The 26,385-nt window shown below is 41.9% G+C and overlaps 1 protein-coding gene and 1 long non-coding RNA gene across 17 annotated transcripts in view; one reads left to right on the top strand and one right to left on the bottom strand.

Annotated features, from left to right (window-relative positions):
- Nucleotides 1–26,385, top strand: part of RBKS (ribokinase) — a 93,140-nt gene that overhangs the window by 27,334 nt on the left and 39,421 nt on the right. For 5 of the 6 annotated variants that reach the window (XM_058682902.1, XM_058682906.1, XM_058682903.1 and 2 more), the window contains 5 exons: nucleotides 1,347–1,410; nucleotides 2,341–2,403; nucleotides 5,756–5,920; nucleotides 13,666–13,757; nucleotides 20,944–21,132. In XM_058682902.1, the coding sequence (XP_058538885.1) occupies nucleotides 1,347–1,410; nucleotides 2,341–2,403; nucleotides 5,756–5,920; nucleotides 13,666–13,757; nucleotides 20,944–21,132 (573 nt within the window). Of the gene's footprint in view, nucleotides 1–1,346; nucleotides 1,411–2,340; nucleotides 2,404–5,755; nucleotides 5,921–13,665; nucleotides 13,758–20,943; nucleotides 21,133–22,652; nucleotides 26,147–26,385 lie in introns of those variants that run through there. The other variant, XM_058682904.1, reaches the window with a different exon arrangement.
- Nucleotides 1–26,385, bottom strand: part of LOC131484556 (uncharacterized) — a 66,978-nt gene that overhangs the window by 13,232 nt on the left and 27,361 nt on the right. Inside the window, exons 2-8 of one of the 11 annotated variants that reach the window (XR_009248301.1) lie at nucleotides 26,140–26,325; nucleotides 14,932–15,007; nucleotides 13,600–13,741; nucleotides 13,235–13,444; nucleotides 6,188–6,351; nucleotides 318–402; nucleotides 49–159 (exon numbers count right to left, since the gene is read on the bottom strand). This is a non-coding gene — a long non-coding RNA (uncharacterized LOC131484556). Of the gene's footprint in view, nucleotides 1–48; nucleotides 175–317; nucleotides 403–6,187; nucleotides 6,352–13,234; nucleotides 13,445–13,599; nucleotides 13,742–14,844; nucleotides 15,008–15,334; nucleotides 15,955–26,139; nucleotides 26,326–26,385 lie in introns of those variants that run through there. The other 10 variants (XR_009248300.1, XR_009248293.1, XR_009248298.1 and 7 more) reach the window with 10 other exon arrangements.

Raw genomic sequence — 26,385 nt, 5'->3', positions numbered from 1 at the left:
TAGGCCTTGTAGGGACTGTGGTCAACTAGACAGCATGGACTCACTCACCTTTGGGGCAGATCCAGCTGGGTTCCCTTGCAGGAATGTGGGCCCAGCGTTACCAGAACATCTGAATTTTCAGGACCTCCTGGAAACTTGTTTTTGTGAAGCCTCCTAATACTTAAATGGTGACAGCTGATTAAAATTTAAAATACAATAGGAGAAAACAACTATAACACTGTATGTCAACTATACTGGAATTAAAATCATAAAAATAGGAGGGCATCCACACAAAAACCTGCACATGAACATTCACAGGAGCCTAAATTTATAATTACCCAAATTTGGAAGCAACCCAAGATGTCCTTCGGTGGGTGAATGGATAAAGTGCAGAACGTCCATACCATGGAATATTTTTCAGCACTAAAAAGAAATGAGTGATCAAGCCATAAAAAAGACATGCAGGAAACTCAGATATATTTACTAAGTGAAAGAAGCCCGTCTTAAAAGGTTACATATTATATGATTCCAATGATACGGCATTCTGGAACAGACAAAACTATGGAGACAGTAGAAAGATCAGTGGTTGCCAAGGACTTGGAGGGAGAGAGGGATGAATAGGCAGAGCACGAAAGGCTTTCAGGGCAGTGAATCCATCTGGATAAGATTGTAATGGTGGATAAGTGTCTATACATTTGTCAGAACCCATAGAATGTACAACACCAGAGCGAACCCTAATGTAAACGATGGAGTTTGGGTGATAATGATGTGTCAACATAGGATCGATGGTTGTAACAAATCTGGCACCCTAATTATGTTGCCTATGAATGGAAGAGGAGTGAGTGTCCAAGGAAAAACTGAAAGATCACTAGCAGAATGCATGCTGGGACTCAAGAACGACAGACTTTCACTACACCAAGTTAGCGACGGCTTTTTAAATTCCCCCTTCTCTGCCCCCATCCCATGTCAAAGAAGACTCTAAAATACCAGGCAAGTCATGACAAAGATGCCCTCATTTATAGTGAAGTACAAACAACTGAGATTCTTCATAAATCTTGAGGGCCGTTGATGGTGGACAGCACAGTGGTGATTTCCACAGGAACAGATCAAAATGAGAGCAAAGTGATTGAACTTGGGACAGTCATTTAATGCTTCACGTTTTAGGTTGGATGCAAGTGGAACATTAATATATAACAATTATTTGGGCTGAAATCAAGTCTAGCATCTTACATTAAGAAGATTAATTAGCTAATGTTTATAAAGTACTGTGCAGATATGCCCTTTTAAAATGCTAAGTATTCTAAAAACTACATTGTAGCATTTTACTAAATGTAAAAGATCTAACATTCATCATTTCTTTGGTACAGGTTGGCAAAGATTCTTTTGGCAATGATTATATAGAAAACTTAAAACAGAATGATATTTCTACAGGTAAAATTTCATCTTTTTTAAAGTTAGTTTTTATGACTTTCCTCTGGGATCTGGTTACAAGAAAAGTTGAATATAGAATAGAATTATTAGATCCTCCTCTGGTGGCCAGAGAATTTTTATGCACAGCTCTGTCTCATCTTGCTTAAATGTCGTTTGGTTAATTCTTTCATGTACATTCCTCCAGATGGGAATAAAATGATAGGAGATTACAAACCTTCATCTCATGGAAATGTTTCTAAAGCAGGTGACAAGAGAAAACAGGTGCTACATTCACAAAAGATATTTTAAGAAAAGTCATTGAATGTCATGGCTGGAAATGATCTTAGAAACCACTGAAGCCAATACCGTTGTTGCACAAAAGAGAAACGAAGGCCAGATCAGTTCTCAATTTGTCCAAGAGCACACAGCTAGTTGGAGCTAGAGCCAGGAGTAGAATGCAGGTCTTTGGCTCCATTTCAAGGCTTTTTGCCGCTTCCAGAGGCTGCCTGATCAACATTTCCATTTACGCTCCAGACCATAATGCTTCATGAGACACAAAGTTTATGAAGAAACACAAACAAGTGCATTGCATAGGTTTGACTTTAATCTCTCATCTGAAGCCTATCATTTCTTTCACTGAAGAAAAAAAAAAATGGTGGTCTAGAAAAATGCATGTGGATATGCTATGAGTAATTTGGGTGATTTGGCAGTGGGGGGGGTCTGCTGGGTTGTTACTAATGCAGAACGAAGGTGCAACAAAGTAAAGACTTCTGTCTTCCTTGTTGTATAGGTGATGGGTATAAATTAGCGGTAATTAGTTATTTCTTTTATCATCTCAGATGGCTAAAGGTTAAAAAGCTTTTCCAGCGATTAGTGGTGCATTGAAATCGCTAAAATAGATTGTCCGTGCCAGGCTGTATATACATGATTGTAATTTCTTTTTTCTTTTAGAATTTACATATCAGACTCAAGATGCTGCTACAGGAACTGCTTCTATAATTGTCAATAATGAAGGTACGTGTTTCGCATATTAGAGTGTCATTTCAGGAAGCAGTTCATGTCCAGAACTAGAACAGAAGCATCAGTTTTTACTCTAATCCTATGGATTTCTTACTATGCCCACCAGTCTAAGGCCTAAAGTGTGGTCTTTCTATTTTAAAAAATGAATGCTTCCCTTTATTTATACTTCCCTGGTTGATCATTTAAATATAAAATTGTCCATCCAATACATATGAAGTGTTACAGTTGCCTCAAAATAATATTTATATCCTATAATGTCCCATTACCCTTCACGTGAACTCAGAATTGGTATTTGTCTCTAAAAGCAGTTAAGTATTCATCCATCATTTCAGTTATACTAGGTAAATAAATGTAAATAGATAGGTGCACAAGGAAGTTGATGAATCATATTTATAGAATATTTACTGAGCAAATGGCAGCAACTAATTACTTCCAACTTATCATTAGCATTCAATTTTGTCTGCTCTTTAAACGGCAATCAAATCTTAAAAGTCTATATATACAACCATGTCTGTCTGTCACAGGGCCTTGGCGACAGTTGAAACATTTGTCTTTAAAAACAGTGACTTCCCTTTACCCTCAAGTAAAGTTTTCATAATTTCTTCCCACTATTTTAAGTATAAAAAAACCTGCGTAAGATTCTTGAATTCAGAATGACCCAGCATTCCAAGGGGCACCTAGGACAGAAACTAGTGCATTGTGGGGAGTGTGCACTGTGTGAAATTGGGATTTGTCAAAGTAACATCTTCTTTTTGTTTAAAGTTTATTTACTTTGAGAGAAAGAAAGGTTGGGAGCGGGGATGGGTAGAGAGAGGGAGAGAGAGAATCCCAAGCAGGCTCCCTGCTGCTAGCCCAGAGCCCATTGTGGGGCTCAATCTCATGAACCGTGAGACCATGACCTGAGCCGAGATCAAGAGCCACTCAACCGACTGAGCCACCCAGGCCCATGCCCAGCCCCTGTCATAATTAGGTCTTTGATGTAGGATAGTTTCACACAATCATTTCTCACAGAAGATACAGAATATTCAGCTCTACTCCAGTGATCCCCAAGTTGCAATAACAATGAAAAAATGTATCCCACTTAAAGAAGATAATGTATCCCACTTAAAGAAGATAAAATTTGTCATTCTAACAATAGCCTGTGTTCATTACTTTAAGCTACGTCTTAAGTAATTATTGCCGCCTGTCTTAAACCTCTGTCTTAAACCTCTTTTTTGTGTTCTAGGGATATCTTTGAGTTCCATTTCTAGCCTATCCATGGAACAAGTTCCTGCCTTTTCCATACAAAGATACAGTTTTATATGACGTATTGAGTGCCTGTTATGATAGAACTTGTCTGATTTGTGTGTAGGATATGGTTATACCCTTGAGGATACAGATTGTCTTAGAGGAGCTAACACAAATACCCAGAGAGGGGACAGTCGGCTCTCATAAGTGAAGGAATGAATAGCAAGGTGAAGTCAGGAGTGCAGTCTTGACAAGTTGAGTTTGAGGCCGGAACGATCCAGCCAAATGGCAGTGTCTGTCAGACAGCTGTAGTCGAAGTGCTGCTGCTCATCAGCCAAGGCCGGGCCAGAAACATAGATTTGGGAGTCAGCAACCCAGAAGCAGCAGTTGATGCTAGCAGAGAGAATGAGGTCACCAAAGGAGTAAAGGAAGGAGATATGTTGCCTCTCAGTGTGTGTGGGTACGTTGAATTTTTCCAGTCCCAAGATTGGGTTTATGGTGAACCATCCCCACTTTTTTAAGTCCTCCTTGCGGCCAACAGACACATCTGCGGTAAGATGATAGGCTAGCATGTGTTCTGTGTTCAGAGGTAGTTTTAGGTCATGTCTATACAGGATCAGCACGAGCAGCCTGGAATGCAAAGAAATGGCTGCTACAACTCATCTCTCTAGGTCCGTGCCGTCCAAAAGAAATATAATGCAAGCCACATACATAATTTTAAGTTTTCCATGAGGCACATTTTAAGAAATAAAAAGAGGGGTGCCTGGGTGGCTCAGTCGGTTAAGCATCCAACTCTCGGTTTTGGCTCAGATCATGGTCTCAGGGTTTCGTGACTTCAAGCCCTGCATCAGGCTCCGTGCTGACAGCGCAGAGCCTGCCTGGGATTCTCTCCCGTGCTCTCTCTCTGCCCCTCCCCCACTCACGCTGTCTCTGTCTCTCTCAAAAAGTAAATAAATAAGCTTTAAAAAAAATTAAAAGTAGGGGGCACCTGGGTGGCTCAGTCAGTTAAGTGTCCGACTTCGGCTCGGGTCATGATCTCACGGTTCGTGGGTTCAAGCCCCGTGTTGGGCTCTGCGCTGACAGCTCGGAGCCTGGAGCGTGCTTCGGATTCTGTGTCTCTTTCTCTCTGCCCCTCCCCCACTCGCTCGCTCTCTCTCTCTCTCTCTCAAAAATAAACATTAAAAAAAAATTTTTTTTACAAAATAAAAAGTAAAAAGAAACAGGTAAGATTAATCTTAATATACTCGCTTAACCCAATATCTCTCAAATATTATCTTTTCAACATGGAATCAAAATGTTCTTAAAAAGTAATAAGAGATTTGACCTTCTCGTCTTTGTACTCAGTCTTTAAAATCTGCTATTCATTGTACAATTGAAGCACATGTCCATTTAGACAAGACACATTTCAAGTGTTCAACAGCCACCTGTGGCTTACACTCATGGAAAGCACAGCTCTGGAGAGTTCACTAACATAAATGCACCCCCAGTCCTTCCCCATTTATGTGGGATTATAGACTGTGCGTCCAAGTGATGAGTATTCAAGATCCTTTACCCCTGCTTCTGTTTGATCTAGTGCTGGATAGGCCAAATATCCTCTCTCTGCCTTAGCTGGTACAGCTTTCCATCTGTTAGCTATTATAAACTATGTTTTGACCTTCAGAATCACTTTTTGGAGATACCCTAGGTTATGTACATGAACTGACTGCATACTACTGAGCCTTAGTTTTTAGTGTTAGGCAAGTTTATTCCTATTTATATACATCATTACCACATCTGTCATCTAGGATTCAGAATCTTTACCACATACATCGTACCAGCCATTTTTAAGTATGTTATATATCACTTCCCAGCTAGTATTCTTTGTATATGAGAATATTAATGGGGAAATATTTTTTAGATTTTTCAAAATTATCAGAATAATATTGATCTTACAGAGCAGGGATAGTGTAAAGAAAGATACAGTAGGAATATAGAACTTCACCTAAATTGCCTAGAAATGTTAAAATTAATACTTACAACACATCTAACATAGTGACTTTGTAAGGGATTGTAACATTGCAGAATATCATTGCTTGGCTTTGCTTGGATTTTAATATAAATATGTAGAAATTCTTTATAGGCCAGAATATCATCATAATAGTGGCCGGAGCGAATTTACTTTTGAATACTGAAGACGTGAGGGAAGCAGCCAAGGCCATCAGCAGAGCCAAAGTAATGATCTGCCAGCTAGAAGTAACTCCGGAAACTTCTTTGGAAGCCCTGACCATGGCCCACAGCAATGGAGGTGATTTTACATATTTATTCTTCTTCTTAGAAAAGCGTTTATCCCTGTTTTAATGAAAGGTAACCTTTCAAGTTAAGCAATGCAGTACTTTTCCTGTAGTAAAATATCCTCTCTCCAGCCTGTAAGATTCACGGTCTTCTTATAGTTCTTCATAAGGTTAGAAAAGCTTATAAATTGGGTACAAAATAACCTGAGTAGCATTTCTGATATCCAGCGATATAAATCTTCAATCTAGTTAGCAGAAATAATACAAGTAGCGACTAGTACCTCAGAAGCAGCCCATGGTCCCACAGTGGAATGATCGCTTTTCCGAGAAGCGAGGTCAAGCCGCATGTCCTGTATGATGACTTCCCAGCTAGGTATATTTTGATAAACGTCTCTAGGAGCTGAAGACTCGTTCTTTCTCATTTTTGTAAAACTCCATCCCTGTTCTATAAACAACAGAAGATTATTTGTATGTAATATTCTTTATGTTGTCAAGGTCTTTTAAGTCTTTGGTTTCATTTGACCTTAGCTTTTGGAAATTTTCAAACATACAAAGGTAGGGAGAACTGCATGATGAAACCCTTCACTTGGCTTCAGCAGTTATCAACACATGGCTAACATTGATTCATCTGCCCTCATGCTCACTCCCCCCACTCCACCCCCAGCCAAGAACAAACTCTTTAAAAATCCAAATGGTTTCTTTCTGTTTGCTTCTGTTTCACCGTTGACTTGTAGGCAAGGCATCTTCTTATTTAGACTCCATTTCTGTTCCTTGTTAGCTTTGTGGTCTTTCCAGAACCATCTGATGTTTCTGAGCCTTGTCTGTTAAATACATCTAGAAATACCCCTCGACAGAATTGTTCTAATAATGAAACAAAATAAAATAAAACATGATGCCAAGCCTGGTGTCATGAATCTCAGTAAATTCCAAATGTCTTCCCCTTTTCACTTTTCTCTTTAAAGTAAAATCAGGATTGGGGTGCTGAGCCTGGGTGGCTCAATTGGTTAAGTGTCCGACTTCGGCTCAGGTTATGATCTCGCAGTTCATGAGTTTGAGCCCCGCTGTCTGTGCTGACAGCTCAGAGCCTGGGGCCTGCTTCAGATTCTGTCTCCCTCTCTGCCCCTCCCCCCCTCTCGTGCTCACTTGCTCGCTCTCTCTCTTTCTCTCTCTCAAAAATGAATAAATACTTTAAAAACTAAATAAATAAAGTAAAATCAGGGTCATATCCAGGGCATCTGGGTGGCTTAGCTGATTAAGCATCCAACTTTAGGTTGTGTCATGATCTCACGATTCAGGGGTTCAAGCCCCACATAGGGCTCCGTGCTGTTAGCACAGAGCCTGCTTCAAATCCTCTGTCTCCCTCTCTGTCAGCCCCTCCCCTGCTCACTCTTGCTCTCTCAAAAATAAAAATATTAAAAAAAAATTTTTTTAATTGAAAGTAAAATTAGGGTCATATCCTGATCTCAGCACCATTTGGTCAAAAAAATATATATCAAAATAAAAAGTAGCCCCTCCAAGACAGTAGCTTCCTTTTGATATTGTGACCATAGTTCTGTGATTTACATTGACTTTTCCACATAAAACGTTCTCATCAAGATACAAAACTAAAAAGAAAAGAAGAAAAAGAACAGTAAGTGTATGTGTGTGTGTTTGCATAAGTGATTTCTCCCCAAAGTCTACACCATTTTAAATAGCAGTAAATGGAAAGTAAGTTACTTGAAATGATTTTGTGGAGAATTTTTAAATGTATGTCCTGATTTAACAAATTTTTCTCTTGGCAAAACAACATGCCGTGGCAAATTCTCACTGACATTTAACGTACTTTTAATGGACTCGAAGCTGTCAGAAAGAATTCCAAGCCAAAACCCATTTGGTTGCATTTTCTCAGGGGTGTCACAGAGAGAGTCTCGTGCCTGTGGTAAGCGTCGCCTGCACTCCACGCATCCAAATCGGGTGATGTGAACACAATGTGCCACCTCATTCGTGCTCCTGTCTTTCCTTATATAGGTCAAGGCATATCCTCATGCACCTTCTGTTCCTACTCTCCCTTGCTTCTCAGGGATCACGGTTTCCTCTGTCCTGCTCTGGTTCCCCGCTACCTACCCAGTGTGTGGAGCAGAGCAGGGTACCACGGTGGAGGATCTAGAGTTATCTAGAAGGGCAGGCAGCCTGACCTCAGGATGTCATTTGGATGGGGTCCAAAACTGCTTCCTCCATCACCTGCCCGGCAGCTGTGCCCGCTGAGGAGCTGGAGGACCCGGGGCATCAGGGACGGTCAGGGGTAGGTGATGGCAGGCCAAAGAGCACTGGCCAAGTCGGCATTTTTACTAAGAGCCAGCCTGCCTAAGGATCAATTCCACGTGGTCTTTCCCATATAGTGATTTTGGAAGGAGTAATGCCTTACCTTTATTATGTACTGTATAGCTTATAAAGCACTTTCAAATATATCTGACCCTCAGGAAAACCTGTGACAAAGATAAGGCAGGCGTTGTTCTCCCAAATTGGCGGTGAGGGGACAGACTTGGGGAGGTTAAGTACTTAGTTCAACCAAGGTCAACGTAGAAACCCGGATTGCAGATGCCAGGACCCAAGTTCTGTGTCCTGCAAATAAAGAAACTGCACATCCCGTTGATTTCAAGGAACTGAGCCTTTGTGAAGAAAAGTAAGATCCACAAACTGTAACATTGTTCATCCTGTAGCCTAAGCTCTCAGTGTTTTCACTGCTCCCGTCTCTGGGATCCTAGAGTGCTTTCTGCACTGCATCCCTTGTGCGCTCCCACAAAACACAAACACACAAGCACACGTGCACACGTACTCCTCTATCCAGAACTCAGCTGGTCCTCGATTGGTAGTTACCAGCCAGAGCAGCTTAGCTACTATACCATGAGGTGTGTATGTTTGTGTGTGTGTGTGTGAACTTAATGTCTTCCTTCTCACATAAAAGAGCGATACAATGAAAGGAGCACTGGTTTGGGAGTCATGAAGCTTGGCTCTGAATTCAGAATCCATCCCTTAGTAAATGGAGGACCGCATGCAAGTCTGTCAGCTCTTTGCTCTGGGCCTCACTTTCTTCCTCGGTGAAGCAAGAGAACTGGGCCTAGAGCTCTCACGGTTGTTTAATGTCAGGACGTGTGAGCGTCCTGATGGCAGAGCAGAGCGGGCAGTCTTAGAGATGCGGTGAGCACCTGGCGTCCTGTCCATCGCCCTGTGAGATCGCCTGTGTGCTCATCAGCAGTATTCCACCTGCAAGAAAGGTGGTAAAATCCCCCTCCCCCTCCTCTGTGGGTTTATCACAGCCGCCTTATCTGTGCTTCTCACAAGTGACGAGCTCTGAATTAAACACACTGTATAACTGGATTAGGGATAGTTGTTAAAATACAGAGGAAAAAGGCCCCCTTCCATCTTTGAATAGATTATCTCAGAAATCTCTTTGTGTCTTCACCAAGAAGAGAGCATTGGTCTTAAACAGCACCTGCAGCACCAGAAATGAGCCAGTGGCGCCCTCCGGCCCCCTCCTCGGTGTGTCAGGGCGCTGCGAGGCAGGCCCACAGCAGAGAGCTGGTGCTGCAGCTGCTCGGGATGAAATTAGGCATGCCGGGTCTGGTCTTTACATCCATTTCAAAGCAAATGGAACATTACAGGAACAATTATAAATAATTGAGATTGTAAGATCGCCAAGATTAAATTCTAGGTAGGACACAAAATATCTTTTAATGCCACTTTAGTCCTTTTCCATTTGGCAAAGCAAACTTCTTGGCCGGCCACCTTGACTTTCACAGCCACGAGCACAGAGCCCAACTTTTGAGCATTTCTGCTGATCAACTCACAGTAAACAACCCCTAGAGGGAGGCCGCCAAGCCAGTGTTTGGTTACCCCAACCTTCTCCCGGTTTCTTTACTTAGGGTGACTTTCTTCCTATTTCTCCAGGCTAGTTGTTTTTTTCCAAAATTTTTTCATGTTTATTTTTGAGAGAGAAAGAGACAGAGTGCGAGCAGGGGAGGGGCAGAGAGGGAGACACAGAACCCGAAGCAGGCTCCAGGCTCCGAGGTGTCAACACAGAGTCCTAGGTGGGGCTCGAACTCATGAACCCCAAGATCATGACCTGAGCCAAAGTCAGACGCCTAACCGACTGAGCCACCCAGGCGCCCCCAAGCTTGTTATTAAGGCCCTCTTAACTGTCTGGCTCCTGCCCTCCATGGTGACACCATGAAGCGCTTCCCCCTCGTTTTCCTGGCTTTGCACCTATGCGTCCCCCCTCACAGGGCTCACCCGTTCCTCACTGGCATCACTGTGCCAGCCACTGGCATGCTGTTAAGACAACCGGGAGCTCAGCCCGTCTATGTTGGGGGCTGTCAGTCACCCCTCCAGGTCCAAGTTACTCCATGGTACATCTTGTGTCCTCTGCTTTTGTGTGGTTCCGGGATGACATTATTTTTTCCCACCTAAACTATCACAAAGGTGCGTTCTTATTTGATTAACTACATCTACTGATTCTTCACAGTTTTTTCACCCTGGTAAAATATTTATGCTAATTCATGGTAGCACGAGCCAAAGAGAGTCCTTTGCTTTATGGTATTTTCATTTTTTCCCCTAAATTTAGTTACTAGTCAGACTCTAAGCCTACATATCCAGCCTGTTACCATCCGGCCTTGGTAAGAATGCTTTCCTTCAGCAAAATACAAGCAAATAAGATTGGATTGGTTTTTATACAATATTTATGGTCAGATTAAATTGTAGAATGTCTCATTCCAGCAACTCTTTTTATTGCTTAAAACGCAATGTAATGGTTTCTTTAAAATTTGTTTTTTATGATGGAAAACTTCAAATCTATCTGGACATACAGAGAATAGTACAGTAAACCCATATTTACTATCGTTAAGCTTCAATAATTCTCAACACATGGCCAATCCTGTTGAATCTATACCCCAACTCACTACTCCCCCACCTTCCCCCGCCCCGCAACCTTGGAAGCAACAGCCAGACATTATATCATTTCATTTACAATGTACTTGGTTTTTGATGTAAGATATTATACATGTTTTAAGAATGATGTCTTTGCCTGGTGTATAGCAGGTAATCTGTGGTCAGATTGATGCCCATCAGTCACCCTTTGGAACTAATCTCTTATTAGTTTAGTGAGTAACTTCTCAGACTTTGTTCTCTTCTGTGCAAGTGTATAAATGTAAATACGCATATAAGTATGCTTTGTTTGATTTAAAAAAGAGAGAGAGGGTCATACTATGGATTTTATTACAAAACTTCCTTTTTTTTACTCACAAATTATAGAAATCTTTCTGTGGCTAAACAGAAATCTGCTTCATTCTTTTTAACAGCAGGAGAACATTCCATTAGAGGTTTGTTTTTTTTTTCCTAACCAGTCCTCTCTGATAGAAGCTTAGGTTTCTTTTTGTCTTTTTCTCTTTTTCTGTCAAAAACAGAGCTGTACATCACTGTACATCCTGAACCTCACTGTACCTCATCTTTGCCTGCCTGTGTATTTCTGTAGGATAGGTTTGGAAAAGGAATTGCTGGGTCAGGAATCTTTTGAGATGAAATGGCACTTTTATAAGAATGGCTCAAAGCTGTTGCTCCATCCCGGTACCTCGCTCTAACCTGTGCTCAGATGCATGCAGATTTAGAGATCATAATATGTGAGCAATGCTTTTGCAATTTACCCTTCAAGGAAAATAGGGAGCAATATATTTGTTCTACAACGGTAAAAAGTAAATGGGTGTGTTGGAATGCTGGGCGTTGAGGGCCTTTATGCATAACTGGCATCTCTTAAGACCTTGCAGAAGCGACAAAACCAATGAGAGAGACTGTTGCCAGGCTACGAACTTCAACAGAAGGCAAAAGAGATGGGTGGATGGGCGGGGGTGTTGAGCTGTGTGTAAAGGACAATATAATAACAGTAATAATCCCTTACGTTTGTACAATACTCTACAGTTTACATAGGGCTTTTACACCCGTTTTCTAACTTAAGCTGCACAATAACCTGTGCAAAAATATGAGCAGCCAAAAATATACCATAGGATCTCTGTGGGTGGACATTCTGAATTCTAACATAATGAAAATGTGGGAATAGCATTAGTCTGTAGACCACTGGACGAGATCCATTGACCAAACCAAACTGTTAAGACCAAGGAAGGTATGGAAGCAAACTAGCTAGCTTTATCAGGCAGAAGTAGTGGGTAGTTTCCATTAGCCACGTGCTGAGAAGCATCTCCCCAAGAATGTGGAACGCATCGATGCCACAACAGCTACGGCAGAGCCACCTGAAGAACTCCTCAATGTGCACGTTCCTGTTCCTACCCCAAGAGATTCTGATCAGTGGGTTCGAGGGGGAGACCAGAAGTCATGCACTTTAATGAGCTCTCCTAGTCATGCTGATGTGCAAGGAAGTTTGTGGGTCACTGTTCTAGACGGGTCTCTGAGAACTGCAGCTAGAGGAGTTTACTCTATGGGTCCATTGGGGCTACTAAACACATAAGTCATTGGACCTGGGTAGAGAAAAAGAAACCAGCCAATCTAGTTGGGTACTCTGGTGGATAAGTGTTTTGATAAAGGGGAAGCTTCCTGTCATTGTGATTTCTGAAGACTTCTTTAAAAATAGTAAATAAATAAATAATGAATGAATGAATGAATGAATAAATAAATTAATTAATTTATTTATTTATTTATTTATTTATTTGCCAAGTTCCACACCAGAGGCTGTTTTAAATATACTGTAAATTGGAATGGAGGCTTGTGTTGCTATCAACAGAGTCCTGGCCTAGAGAGATGACCAAATACTGGACTCAAAGCTGGAGGACCCCACATGGGCACCCAGCTTAACCATGTCCCAGCATATGACCTTAGACTGTGACTTCATCTCTCTGAGGTTCACGTTCCTCCTCTGAAAAATGCAGAAATTCTTCTGATGCTGTATTGGCTGTGACATTCTCATTCTCCCTGTCTCTGCTATCCCTATCCATCCTTCTCTTGTAGGTCCCTAGTCTGAGCTAGCTCTCAGTCTCGGATTGAATTTCTCCTCCTTTCTCAATCAAGCTTTCCTTTATGTTCCCAGATTCTTCACAGAAGCCAAGAACGTAAGCTTCTGTGAAAATGTATGTTTGGGGAGCCTGGCTGGCTTAGTCGGTGGAGCGTGTAACTCCTGCCTGCTCTCAGGGTTGTGGATTCGAGCCCCACCTTGGGTGTAGAGATTACTTAAAAACAAAATCTTAGAAAAAAGCGTATGTTTGCGTGAGTACTTGTGATATATCTGGAATACATGCATAGATGTTCAAAACCTGCATATGTACATAAACTTCCTATTTGACTATTCTTACCAGGAAATTTTTGACCTCTTCATTACTTATTTTCTAACTTCTTTTCTTTCCTGGAAAATGGACTTATGAACAAAAATGTTCACCAGCCTGAATGTTCACATTCATGCATGTCCTTTCAGGCCACAGCACTTAAAATTTTCTTTAATATTCTTGCGCTTTGCCACAACTTTGTAATCATCTTGACTGTAATACCGACGCTTGCCCTTGAAGCTGAAGTGTTGCAGAGTGAAAAATAGAGCAAATAGAAATAAGAAGGGGCTGGTACTAGGCCATCATAGAGACTGAGATTTTAGACTTCTACACCCGTAACTAAGTTGATTTTTCATTTCATGGGGAAAGTGGTCACACTTGGGGATTGCCTTTACCGAATGTCTGTCAACACACCATGTTAAAAATGAGGACCACTGAAGCCCCTTTCCGTTCCTTTACAGTGAAAACATTGTTCAATCCAGCTCCTGCCATTGCTGACCTGGATCCTCGCTTCTACGCCCTCTCGGATGTGTTCTGCTGCAATGAAACTGAGGTAAGGATGGAAGGTTTTGCTCATTCCATGAGAAACCAAAGACTTTCATACAAACGGGTAAAGCAAAGAGGCAGGACTAATCATGTCAGTTTGATTGCATGTGAATTCTTGAGCCCAGTGAAAACACATTTTTCAGCTAACTGGGGTGTGGAGAAAAGGAAATTAGTGAATCCTAGGTGGAGAAAAAGGTTCCCTGAGTCATCTCCATAATCTGGCACTTCTCAAACCTCAGCTAATTTTAGTCCCCTCCCTGCCTTCACACTGTTGGTGTTTTGTTTTCTTTTTTAATTATTCCACATTCTATGGAATAATTAGTATTAGAGTTGCCAAATTTAGTGAATAAAAATACAGGATGCCTAGTTAAATTTGAATTTCAAACAAACAGCAAATAATATACGAAATGGACTTATGCTACAAAATTGTTTGTTATTTATCTGAAATTCAAATTCAACTGGTCTAACGACCCTAATTAATATGCAACCCCTGGAACATTTGCTACATTCTCTTGTGAAGATGCTGTGACTGCCTGGGGGAACAGACATAGGTTCTCCATGATGCCACAGGAAGGACTTCAGGGGCCACTCTGTTACAAGAGGGCTCTCTCAGTCCATCTGAGCGTCCTAATGTATAGAGCTGAGTAAAATATCTCTCAGTTACATTCAGATCGTGCCATTCATTCTGAACCATTTTAAGAAGAAAATTTCAATATTTTTCCCTTATATAGGTCAGACAGTTTTAGACCAGAGCTCTCTCTCTCGATGTTGGGAGGCAAAGACATACTATACAATGCAACATGCAAAGAGAACGTTAGTAGTTAAAGAACTGTAATGGTAATTTTCCATGTGGTTCAGAGACTGAATGCATGTTTCCAGGATTTCCTGACCTGCCTTTTTGTTAATTTCATCTCTCGGAACATGAAGTAAATAAAAACAAAAACAAAAACAAAAAGACTGCCACAAGGAAACTAATTTTAACCAATCACAATAAGCTATGCAGTATTTTTGAGCACCCATTATGGCCAGGCCTTGTGCTGGGAGGAAGGAATTGTGGGAAGTCATAACCATTTTATAGTAAGAAATTAGATTACCCTCCACGGCCAACTGGCGTAGATTTCCCTGCTAGATACTTGCAGAACACTATTCTTCAAACACTCATCACAGCTCAAATGACTTACTCAGTACTTCTGTCTTCTCCATTGAATTACTAGTCTTGTGAGGCCAGGGACATCTGTCTTATTCACTGTTGTATTCCTAAAGTAGGCACAGTAAGAGATTAACAACAATAATAATAAAAGAGAGCAGTTATAACAATATACTGTCATAGAAGTTTTGTGAATGATCACATTCCCTGTCTCTCAGTATCTTGCTGTACTGTACCCACCCCTCCCCTACGAGATGGTGTGAGATGATAAAATGCCTGCATGAGGGGATGAAGTGAGGTCAGCAACACAGGCACCGTGACATAGCGTTAAACTGCTGTTAACCTTCCGACGACGATACGACAGGAGGAGGATCACCTACTGACTGCGGCTATGAGTAATTAAAACCACGGAAAGTGAAACTGCAGATACAGGGAACCTGCTGTAATTATTTCTTGTCCTTCATGGTTTCTGTGCATCAGGAACTGAGACGGGTCACAGCGTGGCTTGTCTCTCTCGGTGATGTCTGGGGCCTGGAAGACTCAAAGGCAGAGAGCTGGAATCATGTGAAGCCTACTTCACTCATGTGCCTGCTAGTTGATGCTGGCTGTTGACCAGACTTACACAAGGCCTCTCCTTGTGACCCGGGCTTCCTCACAATGTAGAAGCTGGGTTCCGAGAAACAGTATCCAGAGGGAGAGGGAGGGGGAGCCCAGCAGAAGAGTTGGCTTTTATGACTTAGCTTTGGAAGTCAGATGCAGTATTTCTTCTGGCCCATTCTATTGACTGAGGCAGGAAACTCTGCCCTCACACTCCACCTCTCAGTAGAAGATTGCCATTGCACAGCGTGAAAAGAGCATATACACTGTGACAAATATTGATACAGTTATCTTTGGAAATTACCATCTATTACGTTGTACCTGGCACATAGTTGGCACCTAGTAAATGCTTTTTAAATGGATGAACAAATGAACAAACTCTAGTCTTTAAGAAAATTGATCTCAAACACATAATGGAAAAAAGAAAAGCTTTAAAAACCTAACATTCTTAAGGATGACGTCTAAATTTTTTTAATGTTTATTTATTTTTGAGAGAGAGAGAGAGAGTGAGTGCAAGTGAAGGAGGGGCAGAGAGAGAGGGAGACACAGAATCTGAAGCAGGCTCCAGGCTCCGATCTGTCGGCACAGAGTCCGATGTGGGGCTCGAACTTGCAAACCACGAGATCGTGACCTGAGCCAAAGTCAGATGCTGAGCCACCCAGGCGCCCCTTTATGGATGACTTCTAATCTCGATAATAATGTAAATTCATGCTTTAAGACACTCTCTCTGCTCACACACAAACCATTGATATATAAAGATACAAAGAGACAATGAAAAGGTACTCACAAGCTCAAAAACAAGATAACTCCACAAATCAGAAAGGGAGCAGAATCCTAGAGCATTCAGCCCTGCGTGTGCTATATTTCAGTCCCAGAGGCAGGTGTAAGTGGTAGGGACCTCTAATGGGTAATGAGCACTAGAAATGTGCCACTCATGGAAGACTGGGGCAATGCCCCCTGCTCAAACCCAGAGATGCTGGGCTAAGTCTCCCTTGCTAACCAAAAATGTTAGAGGAAGCTGTTAAGCCTGCTGCCCAGGACTACAGCATATGTAAGGCTCCCAAACTGAGGAGATAGGAGGACAGAGGTACTGCCTCTGATCAGGAAGGAATTAAGCCAGTGCTAACGTGGTGACCGTGAATGTGACGAGATTGGCAATATCGCCAATGACAGCAGAACAGGAACTCCATATTGCCGATATAACACCTGGCTCTGGTTTAGAGACCCTTGGGGCCTGATGGATGCAACCATAAAACCACTGGAAAGGCAGGGATAAGCCTAGCGGGAGCTGAAGTGTGGGATTCTCCAACTCTCAGAGCAAAGTGAGCCTTCAGATGACAAAACATAATGCTCAAGAGTTATCCAATAGGGGCGCCTGGGTGGCGCAGTCGGTTAAGCGTCCGACTTCAGCCAGGTCACGATCTCGCGGTCCGTGAGTTCGAGCCCCGCGTCAGGCTCTGGGCTGATGGCTCGGAGCCTGGAGCCTGTTTCCGATTCTGTGTCTCCCTCTCTCTCTGCCCCTCCCCCGTTCATGCTCTGTCTCTCTCTGTCCCAAAATAAATAAAAAATGTTGAAAAAAAAAAAAATTTAAAAAAAAAAAAAAAAAAAGAGTTATCCAATAAAATCAACAATCCAAGATGAATTTTCCCAGGGTGAAATCCAAATAGTGAAGCAGTGCAAAAAAGACATTAAAATAAGAATGATTGAGGGATGCCAGGTGGCTCAGTCAGTTGAGCATCCAACTCTTGAGTTCAGCTCAGGTCATGATCCCAGGGTTGTTGGGATCAAGCCCCACATTGGGCTCTGTGCTGAGCATGGAGTTGCTTAGGACTCTCCTTCTCTCTCTCTCCCCTCCCCCACTCACTCTCAATAAATAGATAGATATGATTGAGATTCTCGTTCATTAAAAAAAGAGAAAGAAAAACAGAATCAAAGCAACAATATGTGAATATAAAAGTCAGTCAATTAGAAATTTGAAAATGACACTGAAAACCATAGAAAGCTTATGAAAGAAATCGAAGAAGACACAAAGAAATGGGAAAACATTCCATGCTCATGGATTGGAAGAGGAAATACTGTTAAAATGTCGATACTACCCAAAGCAATCTACATATTCAACGCAATCCCTATCAAAATAACACCAGCATTCTTCACAGAGCAAGAACAAACAATTCTAAAATTTGTATGGAACCAGAAAAGACTTTGAATAGCCAAAGTAATGTTGAAAAAGAAAACCAAAGCTGGAGGCATTACAATTCGAGACTTTGAGCTAGATTACAAAGCTGTAATCATCAAGACAGTATGGCAGTGGCACAAGAACAGACACTCTAATCAACGGAACAGAATAGAGAACCCAGAAGCGGACCCACAAACGTATGGCCAACTAATCTTTGACAAAGCAAGAAAGAATATCCAATGGAAAAAAGTCTCTTCAGCAAATGGTGTTGGCAAGACTGGACGGTGACATGCAGAAGAATGAACCTGGACCACTTTCTTACACCACACACAAAAAACAAACTCAAAATGGATGGAAAACACTAATTGAAATCTTTCTACAAAATACTCATTAGGAAGGTAAAGAAACTGGAATCAAAGAATTAGTGAATTGAAAAAGAATCTTGATCAATTCACCCAGAAGTGAAAAGCTCAACTCACCTAGAAATATCACAGAAACTTTGTTTTTAATACTAAAGAGGAAATTGGAGAAAAGAAAGATAGGTTGAGAGGCTCTAACATACATCTAATGGAAGTGAAAGAAGAGAAAGGAGAGAACTGGAGAGAAGCCATATTGGAGAAAAAACTGCAAGTTGTTTTCTAGAACTGAAGAAAGGCACAAGTCTTCAGATCAAAAGTGTATTAAAAGTACCACTTGAGATACACAGATACAACTGTCTACTAACATACATTTTAGTGGAACTGCATAAAATCCAAAGTCAAAACAAAAATATTTTTAAATGGCCAGAGGAAAAAAAAAACAGATTTTATATACATGATAAGAATATCCAATACTTCATTGTTGGTAAAAGAGGAAAATGGAAAAATGAGTGTCCGTGAAAAGGAGAATAAATTTTTTTAAACTGTAATATATTTGCAATATTTTTGCAGTATATGGAATGCTACATATATAAACACAAATGAAATAATGTTAAGGGGAAAAGCACATTAATACATAATATCTATGGAGGACATTATCTTTTTTTAATGTTTTTTTAATGTTTATTATTGAGAGACAGAGCATGAGCATGGGAGAGGCAGAGAGAGGGGGAGACACAGAATCTGAAACAGGCTCCGGGCTCCAAGCTGTCAGCACAGAGCCCGACGCAGGGCTTGAACTTATGAACCGTGAGATCATGACCTGAGCCAAAGTTGGATGCTTAAACAACTGAGCCACCCAGGCACTCCATCATTTACCTTCTTTAGAGAAAAATAACTGAAGCAAATAAAACGTTAAGACTTATTAAAAGTGGGTGGTAGGGGCGCCTGGGTGGCTCAGTCAGTTCGCTTCTGACTTTGGCTTAGGTCATGATCTCACAGTCTGTGAGTTCAAGCCCCACATCGGGCTCTGTGCTGACAGCCTGGAGCCTGCTTCGGTTTCTGTGTCTCCCTCTCTCTGCCCCTCCCCTGCTCATGCTCTGTCTCTCTCTGTCTCAAAAATAAATTAAAAAACATTAAAAAATTTAAAAAATAATAAAATAAAATAAAAGTGGGTGGTAGTTGGGGCACCTGGGTGGCTCAGTCGGTTAAGCATCCGACTCCAGCTCAGGTCATGATCTCGCAGTTCCTGAGTTCGAGCCCCATGTCGGGCTCTGGTGCTGACAGCTCAGAGCCTGGAGCCTGCTTCGGATTCTGTGTCCCCCTTTCTCTCCGCCCCACCCCTGCTTGTGCTCTGTCTCTCTGTCTTTCAAAAATGAATAAACATAAAAAAAAATTTTTTTTTTTTTAAAGTGGGTGGTAGGTACATGGGCGTTTGTTGCATTATTTTTACGTTCAGGATCTTTCATCAAACAATCGTTTTTTAACAGGTTTTTAGAAACCACAAGAATTCAGTGTTTCTGAAAATAGACCCAACTAACTCAACAGATGTAAGTGATCTCAGTAATGAAGATCAGTGAAAAACTTATAAAAAGAAAACAGAAGGTGGCCTTAAGGCATAGCCAACTCAGACAGAAAGGGTGTGGAAAAGATGGTTCAGGAAGGACACATGGTCAAGTTAACAAAACCTTTGCTGCCAGGGAAGACCAAACCCCAGAAGGAGCAGACACTGTGGGGTGACTTATAGGCAACAAAAAGGGTTAATCTGGGCATGTTCAGAGCAAGCACAGGAAGAGATAGACCCATTCTTAGGAAGAAATAGGATATAGAAAAGACAGAATTTGGTTATAAACTTTTTGAGTCAAAAAGTATCATATAATTCATCTGGTCCAGTGAATTTTCAGCCACTAATTTCAGAACCATAGAGGGTCCCCAGAGAAGCTAGAGGGGTACCTAGGGGGTGAGGAAGCAGGGCTACAGCCCTTCACCCCTACTTCAGCCAGAGCCCTTTTTATATTCTGGGAGAGAACTGTGGTCCTGTGCAAGCCCCTCATTTTATACATGACTTGGAAAAAGTCCCAGAGTTAGTAAATGGTGGACATCTCCTGAATATATCAGCATGTTGCTTTCTCTGCTCCATGTCAGTGCCCCTCCTACCCTGCTTCCAATTTCTTGAGCAAAAACAAACAAAAGAAACGGGTGTTGTGCAAACATGGAAAGCTATAACCAGTAATAAGAGAAAGGCATTATGACCCAAGAGGAGCCTAGAAGAAATACAACCTTAGGGGTAAAATTTATAGACACGACTTATATATCAAAGTCGTTGGCAGCGGCCCCTCCCTTACTCCTTTCTTCCCTCCCCTCTTCCTTTCTTTTGTAGAATTCTTTGTTCCCCCTAACTCTTTATGATGAAAATTATCATACATACACACAGAAATGCTGGAAGGGCAACACAACGAAGAGTGATATACTCTCCACCTAAACAGTTGTTAACATTTGCTATATGCGTCCCCTCTCCATTGTGTGTATTTCTTTTTGTTTTTGTTGAGTCATTTCAAAGTAAGCTGCACATAACATGAAACCTCACCCCTAAATACTTCAGTGTGCATCTCCTAAGAGGAGCCACAACACCATTTTCACACCTAAGAAAATTATTAGTAATTCTGTGCTGTCATCTAATATCCAGGCCACATTCACATTTCCCCTGTTGTCCCCAAAACGTCATTGATAGCGAGTTTTTGTCATTGTTATAGGGTTTTTAATTTATTTTCCTGAGCCAGTATCCATCAAAGTTCCCCACTGCATTGGTTGTTATGCAAAAGAAGGGAGACATTTTTCTAGAAAAACAAATCTAATCTGGAAATAAACCCAGGTTACTTTTCTCACCGCTGTTTCCTTTCACTTTTCTGTATTCCAGGCTGAGATCCTAACTGGCCTCACGGTCAGCAGCCCTGCAGACGCTGGGAAGGCTGCACAGGTGCTCTTGGAAAGGGGGTGCCAGGTCGTAATCATCACCTTAGGTGCTGAAGGCTGTGTGATGCTGTCACAGACAGAACCTGTCCCAAAGCACATCCCTACAGAGAAGGTCAAGGCTGTGGATACCACGGTAGGTTTTAAAATTTCAGAATCATTTCTGCCCCCCTGGAGAATCATCATTTATAACAAAGATACTACACCTGAATTTTTGGATCATAAGGTAAGGGCCCAAGGAGGTGATATGGTAGAAGGGAGAAAAACCAGGCAGGAGCACTATATCTTAATCCTTCCCCAACCCACTGTGGGACTTTCTACAAGTCACTTAACCTCTCTGAGCCTCAGTTTCCTCATCCATAAAAACAGAATATCAGTAAAACTATACTTGTATCACCTATATTCATTCATTGATTCATCCAGTAAATATGTATTGAATACCTGTTATATGCCAGTCATCTATTAAGTTCTGGGGCTATCGTGATGAACAAGACATAGTCTCTGCCCTCGTGGGGCTTAGATTTTAGACAGTATGCCCATCCGCTGGTTCTTACAAGCCTCCTGTGTGGAATGAAAGTGCAAGGATCACTGGTTGGCAAAACTCATTCTTCTGACCATCAGATAATGCCCGCTATCATCTACTATGCGCTTACTGTGTCTCTTTGGCATACATCTCGTGTGATCTTTACAACAATGACATGAGCTATATTATCTTCATTTTACAGATTTAGACACTTGCTTAGGACCATAATGCTAGGAAATAACAGAGCTGGGGGTTCAAAACTCGGCCTGTGGACTCCAGACACTTCTTGTGTAAGGCATGCATTAAGGTCAAGCAGGTTACATAGACGAGTCACAGCCCAGAAGGGGGTGGAAGGGAAGACAAGCTAGAAAAAAAAGCTCAGAGGTCCTCTAAATCTGGGAAAATAAGAATTATTGTTTATGACCTGGAATTGAGAAGAGCGAACAGAATCGATAAATACCAGGAACCTAAAACTAGAGTTGGGGAAGAGTAAACATTTTAGAGTTTTTATTTATAAGAAATTAATGTGTAATTTTTTTTTTTAATTTTTTTTTAACGTTTATTTATTTTTGAGACAGGGAGAGACAGAGCATGAACGGGGGAGGGTCAGAGAGAGAGGGAGACACAGAATCTGAAATAGGCTCTAGGCTCTGAGCTGTCAGCACAGAGCCTGACGCGGGGCTCCAACTCACAGAGTGCGAGATCGTGACCTGAGCCGAAGTCGGCCACTTAACCGACTGAGCCACCCAGGCGCCCCTTAGTGTGTAATTATTTATAAAATATATTTTGGTTTTTATGTTTAGAAAAGGCTTTAAAGTGTGGGTCATTAAATAAATAAAATAATATAATATATAATATAATATAATATAATATAATATAATATAATATAATATAATAAAAGTGGGTCATTTATCAAAAAGGAGCCTAAGCAAATGTAATGAAGTCATGGATGCAAATACGCTCTGAAAGATAGATAAGTACAAGGACTGCTTTTTATCACATGAAATCACACCCTGATTGCCTTTCACAATGTGCTGATCAGATATTTGATCAGTTGCACTCGGTGGTGTCATTCTCTTCATAGTTATTCATTTTGGAAACCACTAGTTTTTTTTCTGTTCTGTCACGGACAGTCGCCTGAATTTGAGAGGTTCCTTCTGAGTTCTGAAATCGACCCTGCATGAGACTAAAACGAGTCCAGGTCCTGAACTACAGCAGAAAAGTTTACTCTTCCGTTGCTAAAAATGAAGGACCCTCATGAAGATGTCGGGCCTACGTATCTACCCCGAAAGAGACTCAGCCTCTGCTTTGGGTGTCTGTGTCAGCCACAGCTCCTTTCCCCACAAGCACCAAAGCACAACTGGAATGGGCCTACACGGGAATAGGGATGTATTCGGTGCACCTGGCTGAGAGTCCGAAGGTACGGCCGAGGGCAGAAGTGAAGCCATGTCATGGGGGCCCACTCACCCCCTCCCTGTTGGCTCTGCCTGCCTTGCGGTGCTGGGCTTTGAGCTCAGGCGGGCCCACTCCTGGGAGTGGTCCCAGACAGCTGTCCGCCCACACAGTGCCCCATGTCGTGTCCCCATCCCTGGTGTCAAATAAAAATCAAAGAACTCTCATCAGAGGATGGGAAGCGGATGTCGGTCATACAAAAACAAGCCCCGCCTGGAATGGGGAACCTCACAGAACACGCATATGGAAATGCCTTGCCTGGGCATGGGACAAAGTGATGGAGACACCAGCCTTGGAAATGTTCAGATTTGAATCGATAGTCATTATCCTCAGAGCCATTTCATGTTGAAGGATTGGATTTCCTAGATAGTGATGGATTGCGTCTTGAGCATCTTCAATACAGCAGGGTGCACAAGGAGGTTTTCACACTTTGCTGATACTGTTTTGTGCCCTTTCATTTGGTTTCTTAGCATGTGCACTTAAGTTTTTGGTTTCAGGAAAGTTGAAACACAGTGAGAGCTCAGAGGAGAAAAGATTACTTAAATGCTTGGAGGCAGGAGGTAGAGCACAGGATCATGAAAATCGGGGCACTGGATTGGGATCAGTGAATTTTTCCGTCAAGGGCCAGACAGTAAAGTTTTAGGTTTCATGGACCTTATGCATACACGCTCTGTCACAACTGCTCACCTCTGCCATTGTAGCATGAAAGCAGCCATAAACAACTTTGTATGCTATCCAAAATGAAGTTGGTATTAATCCAAACTAGACTGTTTTAAGTTAAGATGTTAACCGGAATCACCAGTGCAATCACTAAAAAAAGAACTCAAAAAAAGAAGAAAAAAAAGGCGCCTGGGTGGCTCAGTCGGTTAAGCGAAAGACTTCGACTCAGGTCATGATCACATGGTTCATGGATTCAAGTCCCGCGTCAGGTTCTGTGCTGACAGCTCAGAGCCTGGAGACTGCTTTGGATTCTGTGTCTCCCTCTCTCCTGCCCATACCCTGCTTGCTCTCTGTCTCTATGTCTCAAAAATAAATAAACATTTTTAAAAAAATTTTTTTTTAAAAACCTGAAAGAAACAAAAGAATTACCATGGTACACTTCAAAATATCTATTTAACGGGCACCTGGCTGGCTCATTCGTTAAGCATCTGACTTCTGCTCAGGTCATGATCACACAGTTGGTGAGTTCAAGCCCTGCATCGGGCCAACTCGAGCTCCACTTCTCTCTCTCTCTCCCTCTCTTAATCCCTCTCTCTCTGCCCCTTCTGGGATTCTCTCTCTCTCTCTCTCTCTCTCTCTCTCTCCCCCCACCCCCCTGTCTCTCTGTCTCAAAAACAAAAAAAAAATTAACACAAAAGAGGGCAGGAATGGAGGAATAAAGAAGGTACTGGAAGATTATGCTGTTGTAAACTGAGGGATAAAACCAGGCCGGAGGGACATAAGGGATCCAGGAAGCAGACAGTGCCACAGAGGAGAGAAGCCGGGGTGGTGAAGGGAAGTCCCAGGGCAGCAGCTACGCAGCAGGCCCCGCAACCAGGCGGGTCCCAGTCCCCAAGAGAGCAGGAGAGCGGAGAGCCCTGGAGGAGCGACTCCCAGAAACAAAAGCAAAAACAGGAAAGGACAAAGAAGGAAATAGCAGAATACCCATGTGTTGGCATATGACCAAAGATTTTTAGTTTTCTTGCAGAATTTGAGGATGAAGTAGCAATTAATTATGTTGAAAACTGTGGAAATGAAAAAAAAGGGGGCAAATATTTTTGCTCTACGTCATCTGCAGTCTCAGGGTAAAAGTATGATTAAGTAAATATTCGCACGCCACGTGGCTGTAAAGGCATAGTCCTAACAGCGCAAGTGCCGATTCTTGATTTAACCAAAAATAGAGATTAGAATCCTGTTTTGAAGATAGAAGGATAAAGTGAGTGTGTGGTCTGTGTGCACCTGGGGAAGAGAAGAGAGCTGAATGCTCATTCTCCGTAGTTGGGAGTCAAGAGAGAATATCGGAAACTGATTTTTAAAAACAGCAGTATAAGCATATGACCAGAGGGAGAAGATGAATACCAGAAGAAACTTAAAGGGAATTTAAAGTATTTGCCTCATGGAAATGGTTCAAGAGAGAGATGGGGTGTTTACTCCTTAAGCGTTGTCTTTTTACACTATGTATATGGATGGCTTTGGTTTTTTTCCTAAATGACAAAACACGATGAGATACCACTTGTCACCCGCTAGAATCAAAAACAGTCATGAGCGTACCTGGGACATGGAAAAATTAGAACCCTCAAACGATGCCAGTGGGAAGGTAAAATAGTGTGGTCGCTTTGGGAAACAGTCTGGAAGGGCTGCGAAAAGTTAATTTTCTAGTTACCATAGGACCCAGCAATTGTCCTTCTAGGTCTGCACCCAAGAGAAATGAAAACACGTGCCCACACAAAAACCTGTACACGAATGTTTCTGGCAGCATTGTTCCCGATAGCCCCAAATCGGAAACAACCTGACTTTGAACAGCAGATGACTGGTTAGACAGATTGAGGCACCTACATATAATAGACTGCTGTTCAGCCATAAAATGGAATACTGATACAGGCTACAGTGTGGATGAACATCCAGAACATTACGCTAAGTGAAAGAAGACAAACCTAAAGCCACATATTATATGCTTCCAAGTATATGCCATGTCCAGAATAGGTAAATCTATAGAAACGGAAGGTAGATGGATGGTCACTGGCAGCTGGGGAGATGGGGTCAGGAGACTAATGAATGCATATGGGGGTTCCCCTCTGGGGTGAGGAAGACATTCTGGAATTAGATAGTGGTGATACATAGACAACCTTGTGGATACCCTGAAAACCAGTGAATTGTTCACTTTTAAAGGGTGAGTTTTGTGGTAGGTTAGAATTATATCAATTTAGAAAACAAAGGTCAAACAATAACAAAAAGATCCACCTAGGCACTTCACCCGTGGATGGATACTCTTGTGATAAAGAATCTTCCACTTCATTGCTCTACTGAATCTACTGAATGGGCTCTCAACATCCCCCAGCGGAGCAGAGGTGACACGGGAAACAAGGGTGGTTATTTTCTGGGGGTCAAATCTCCCTTAGCCTTTTATATGCTCTTTGTCCTCTCATCCTGCCCTCTCATCATTAAAATCTTTGCCTGTTCTGCACATACCTGTTCGGCCTCTTCATAGGTCTAATAAAGAGGAGATAATTCACATGGCAAGGTGAGGAACTCCCAGGGAGGCATTTTCTTCTGAACAAATGGGCTTCTTCACTTTTCTGTCAGGAGGGCATTACTTGCCCTCAGGAGGTTTATGACCTCACATTTCCCCTTCTCCTAATCCCTTACGAGGCACACCTTCAAAAAAAAAAAAAAAATCATGTCGTGCAACCTCAACGGATACAATTTTTGTCAGTC

This window comes from Neofelis nebulosa, chromosome 9 (assembly GCF_028018385.1).
Source record: "Neofelis nebulosa isolate mNeoNeb1 chromosome 9, mNeoNeb1.pri, whole genome shotgun sequence".
NCBI classification, from domain to species: domain Eukaryota; kingdom Metazoa; phylum Chordata; class Mammalia; order Carnivora; family Felidae; genus Neofelis; species Neofelis nebulosa.
The sequence above is the reverse complement of the archived record's forward strand: the minus strand, read 5'-3'. Positions and strand labels throughout refer to the sequence as shown.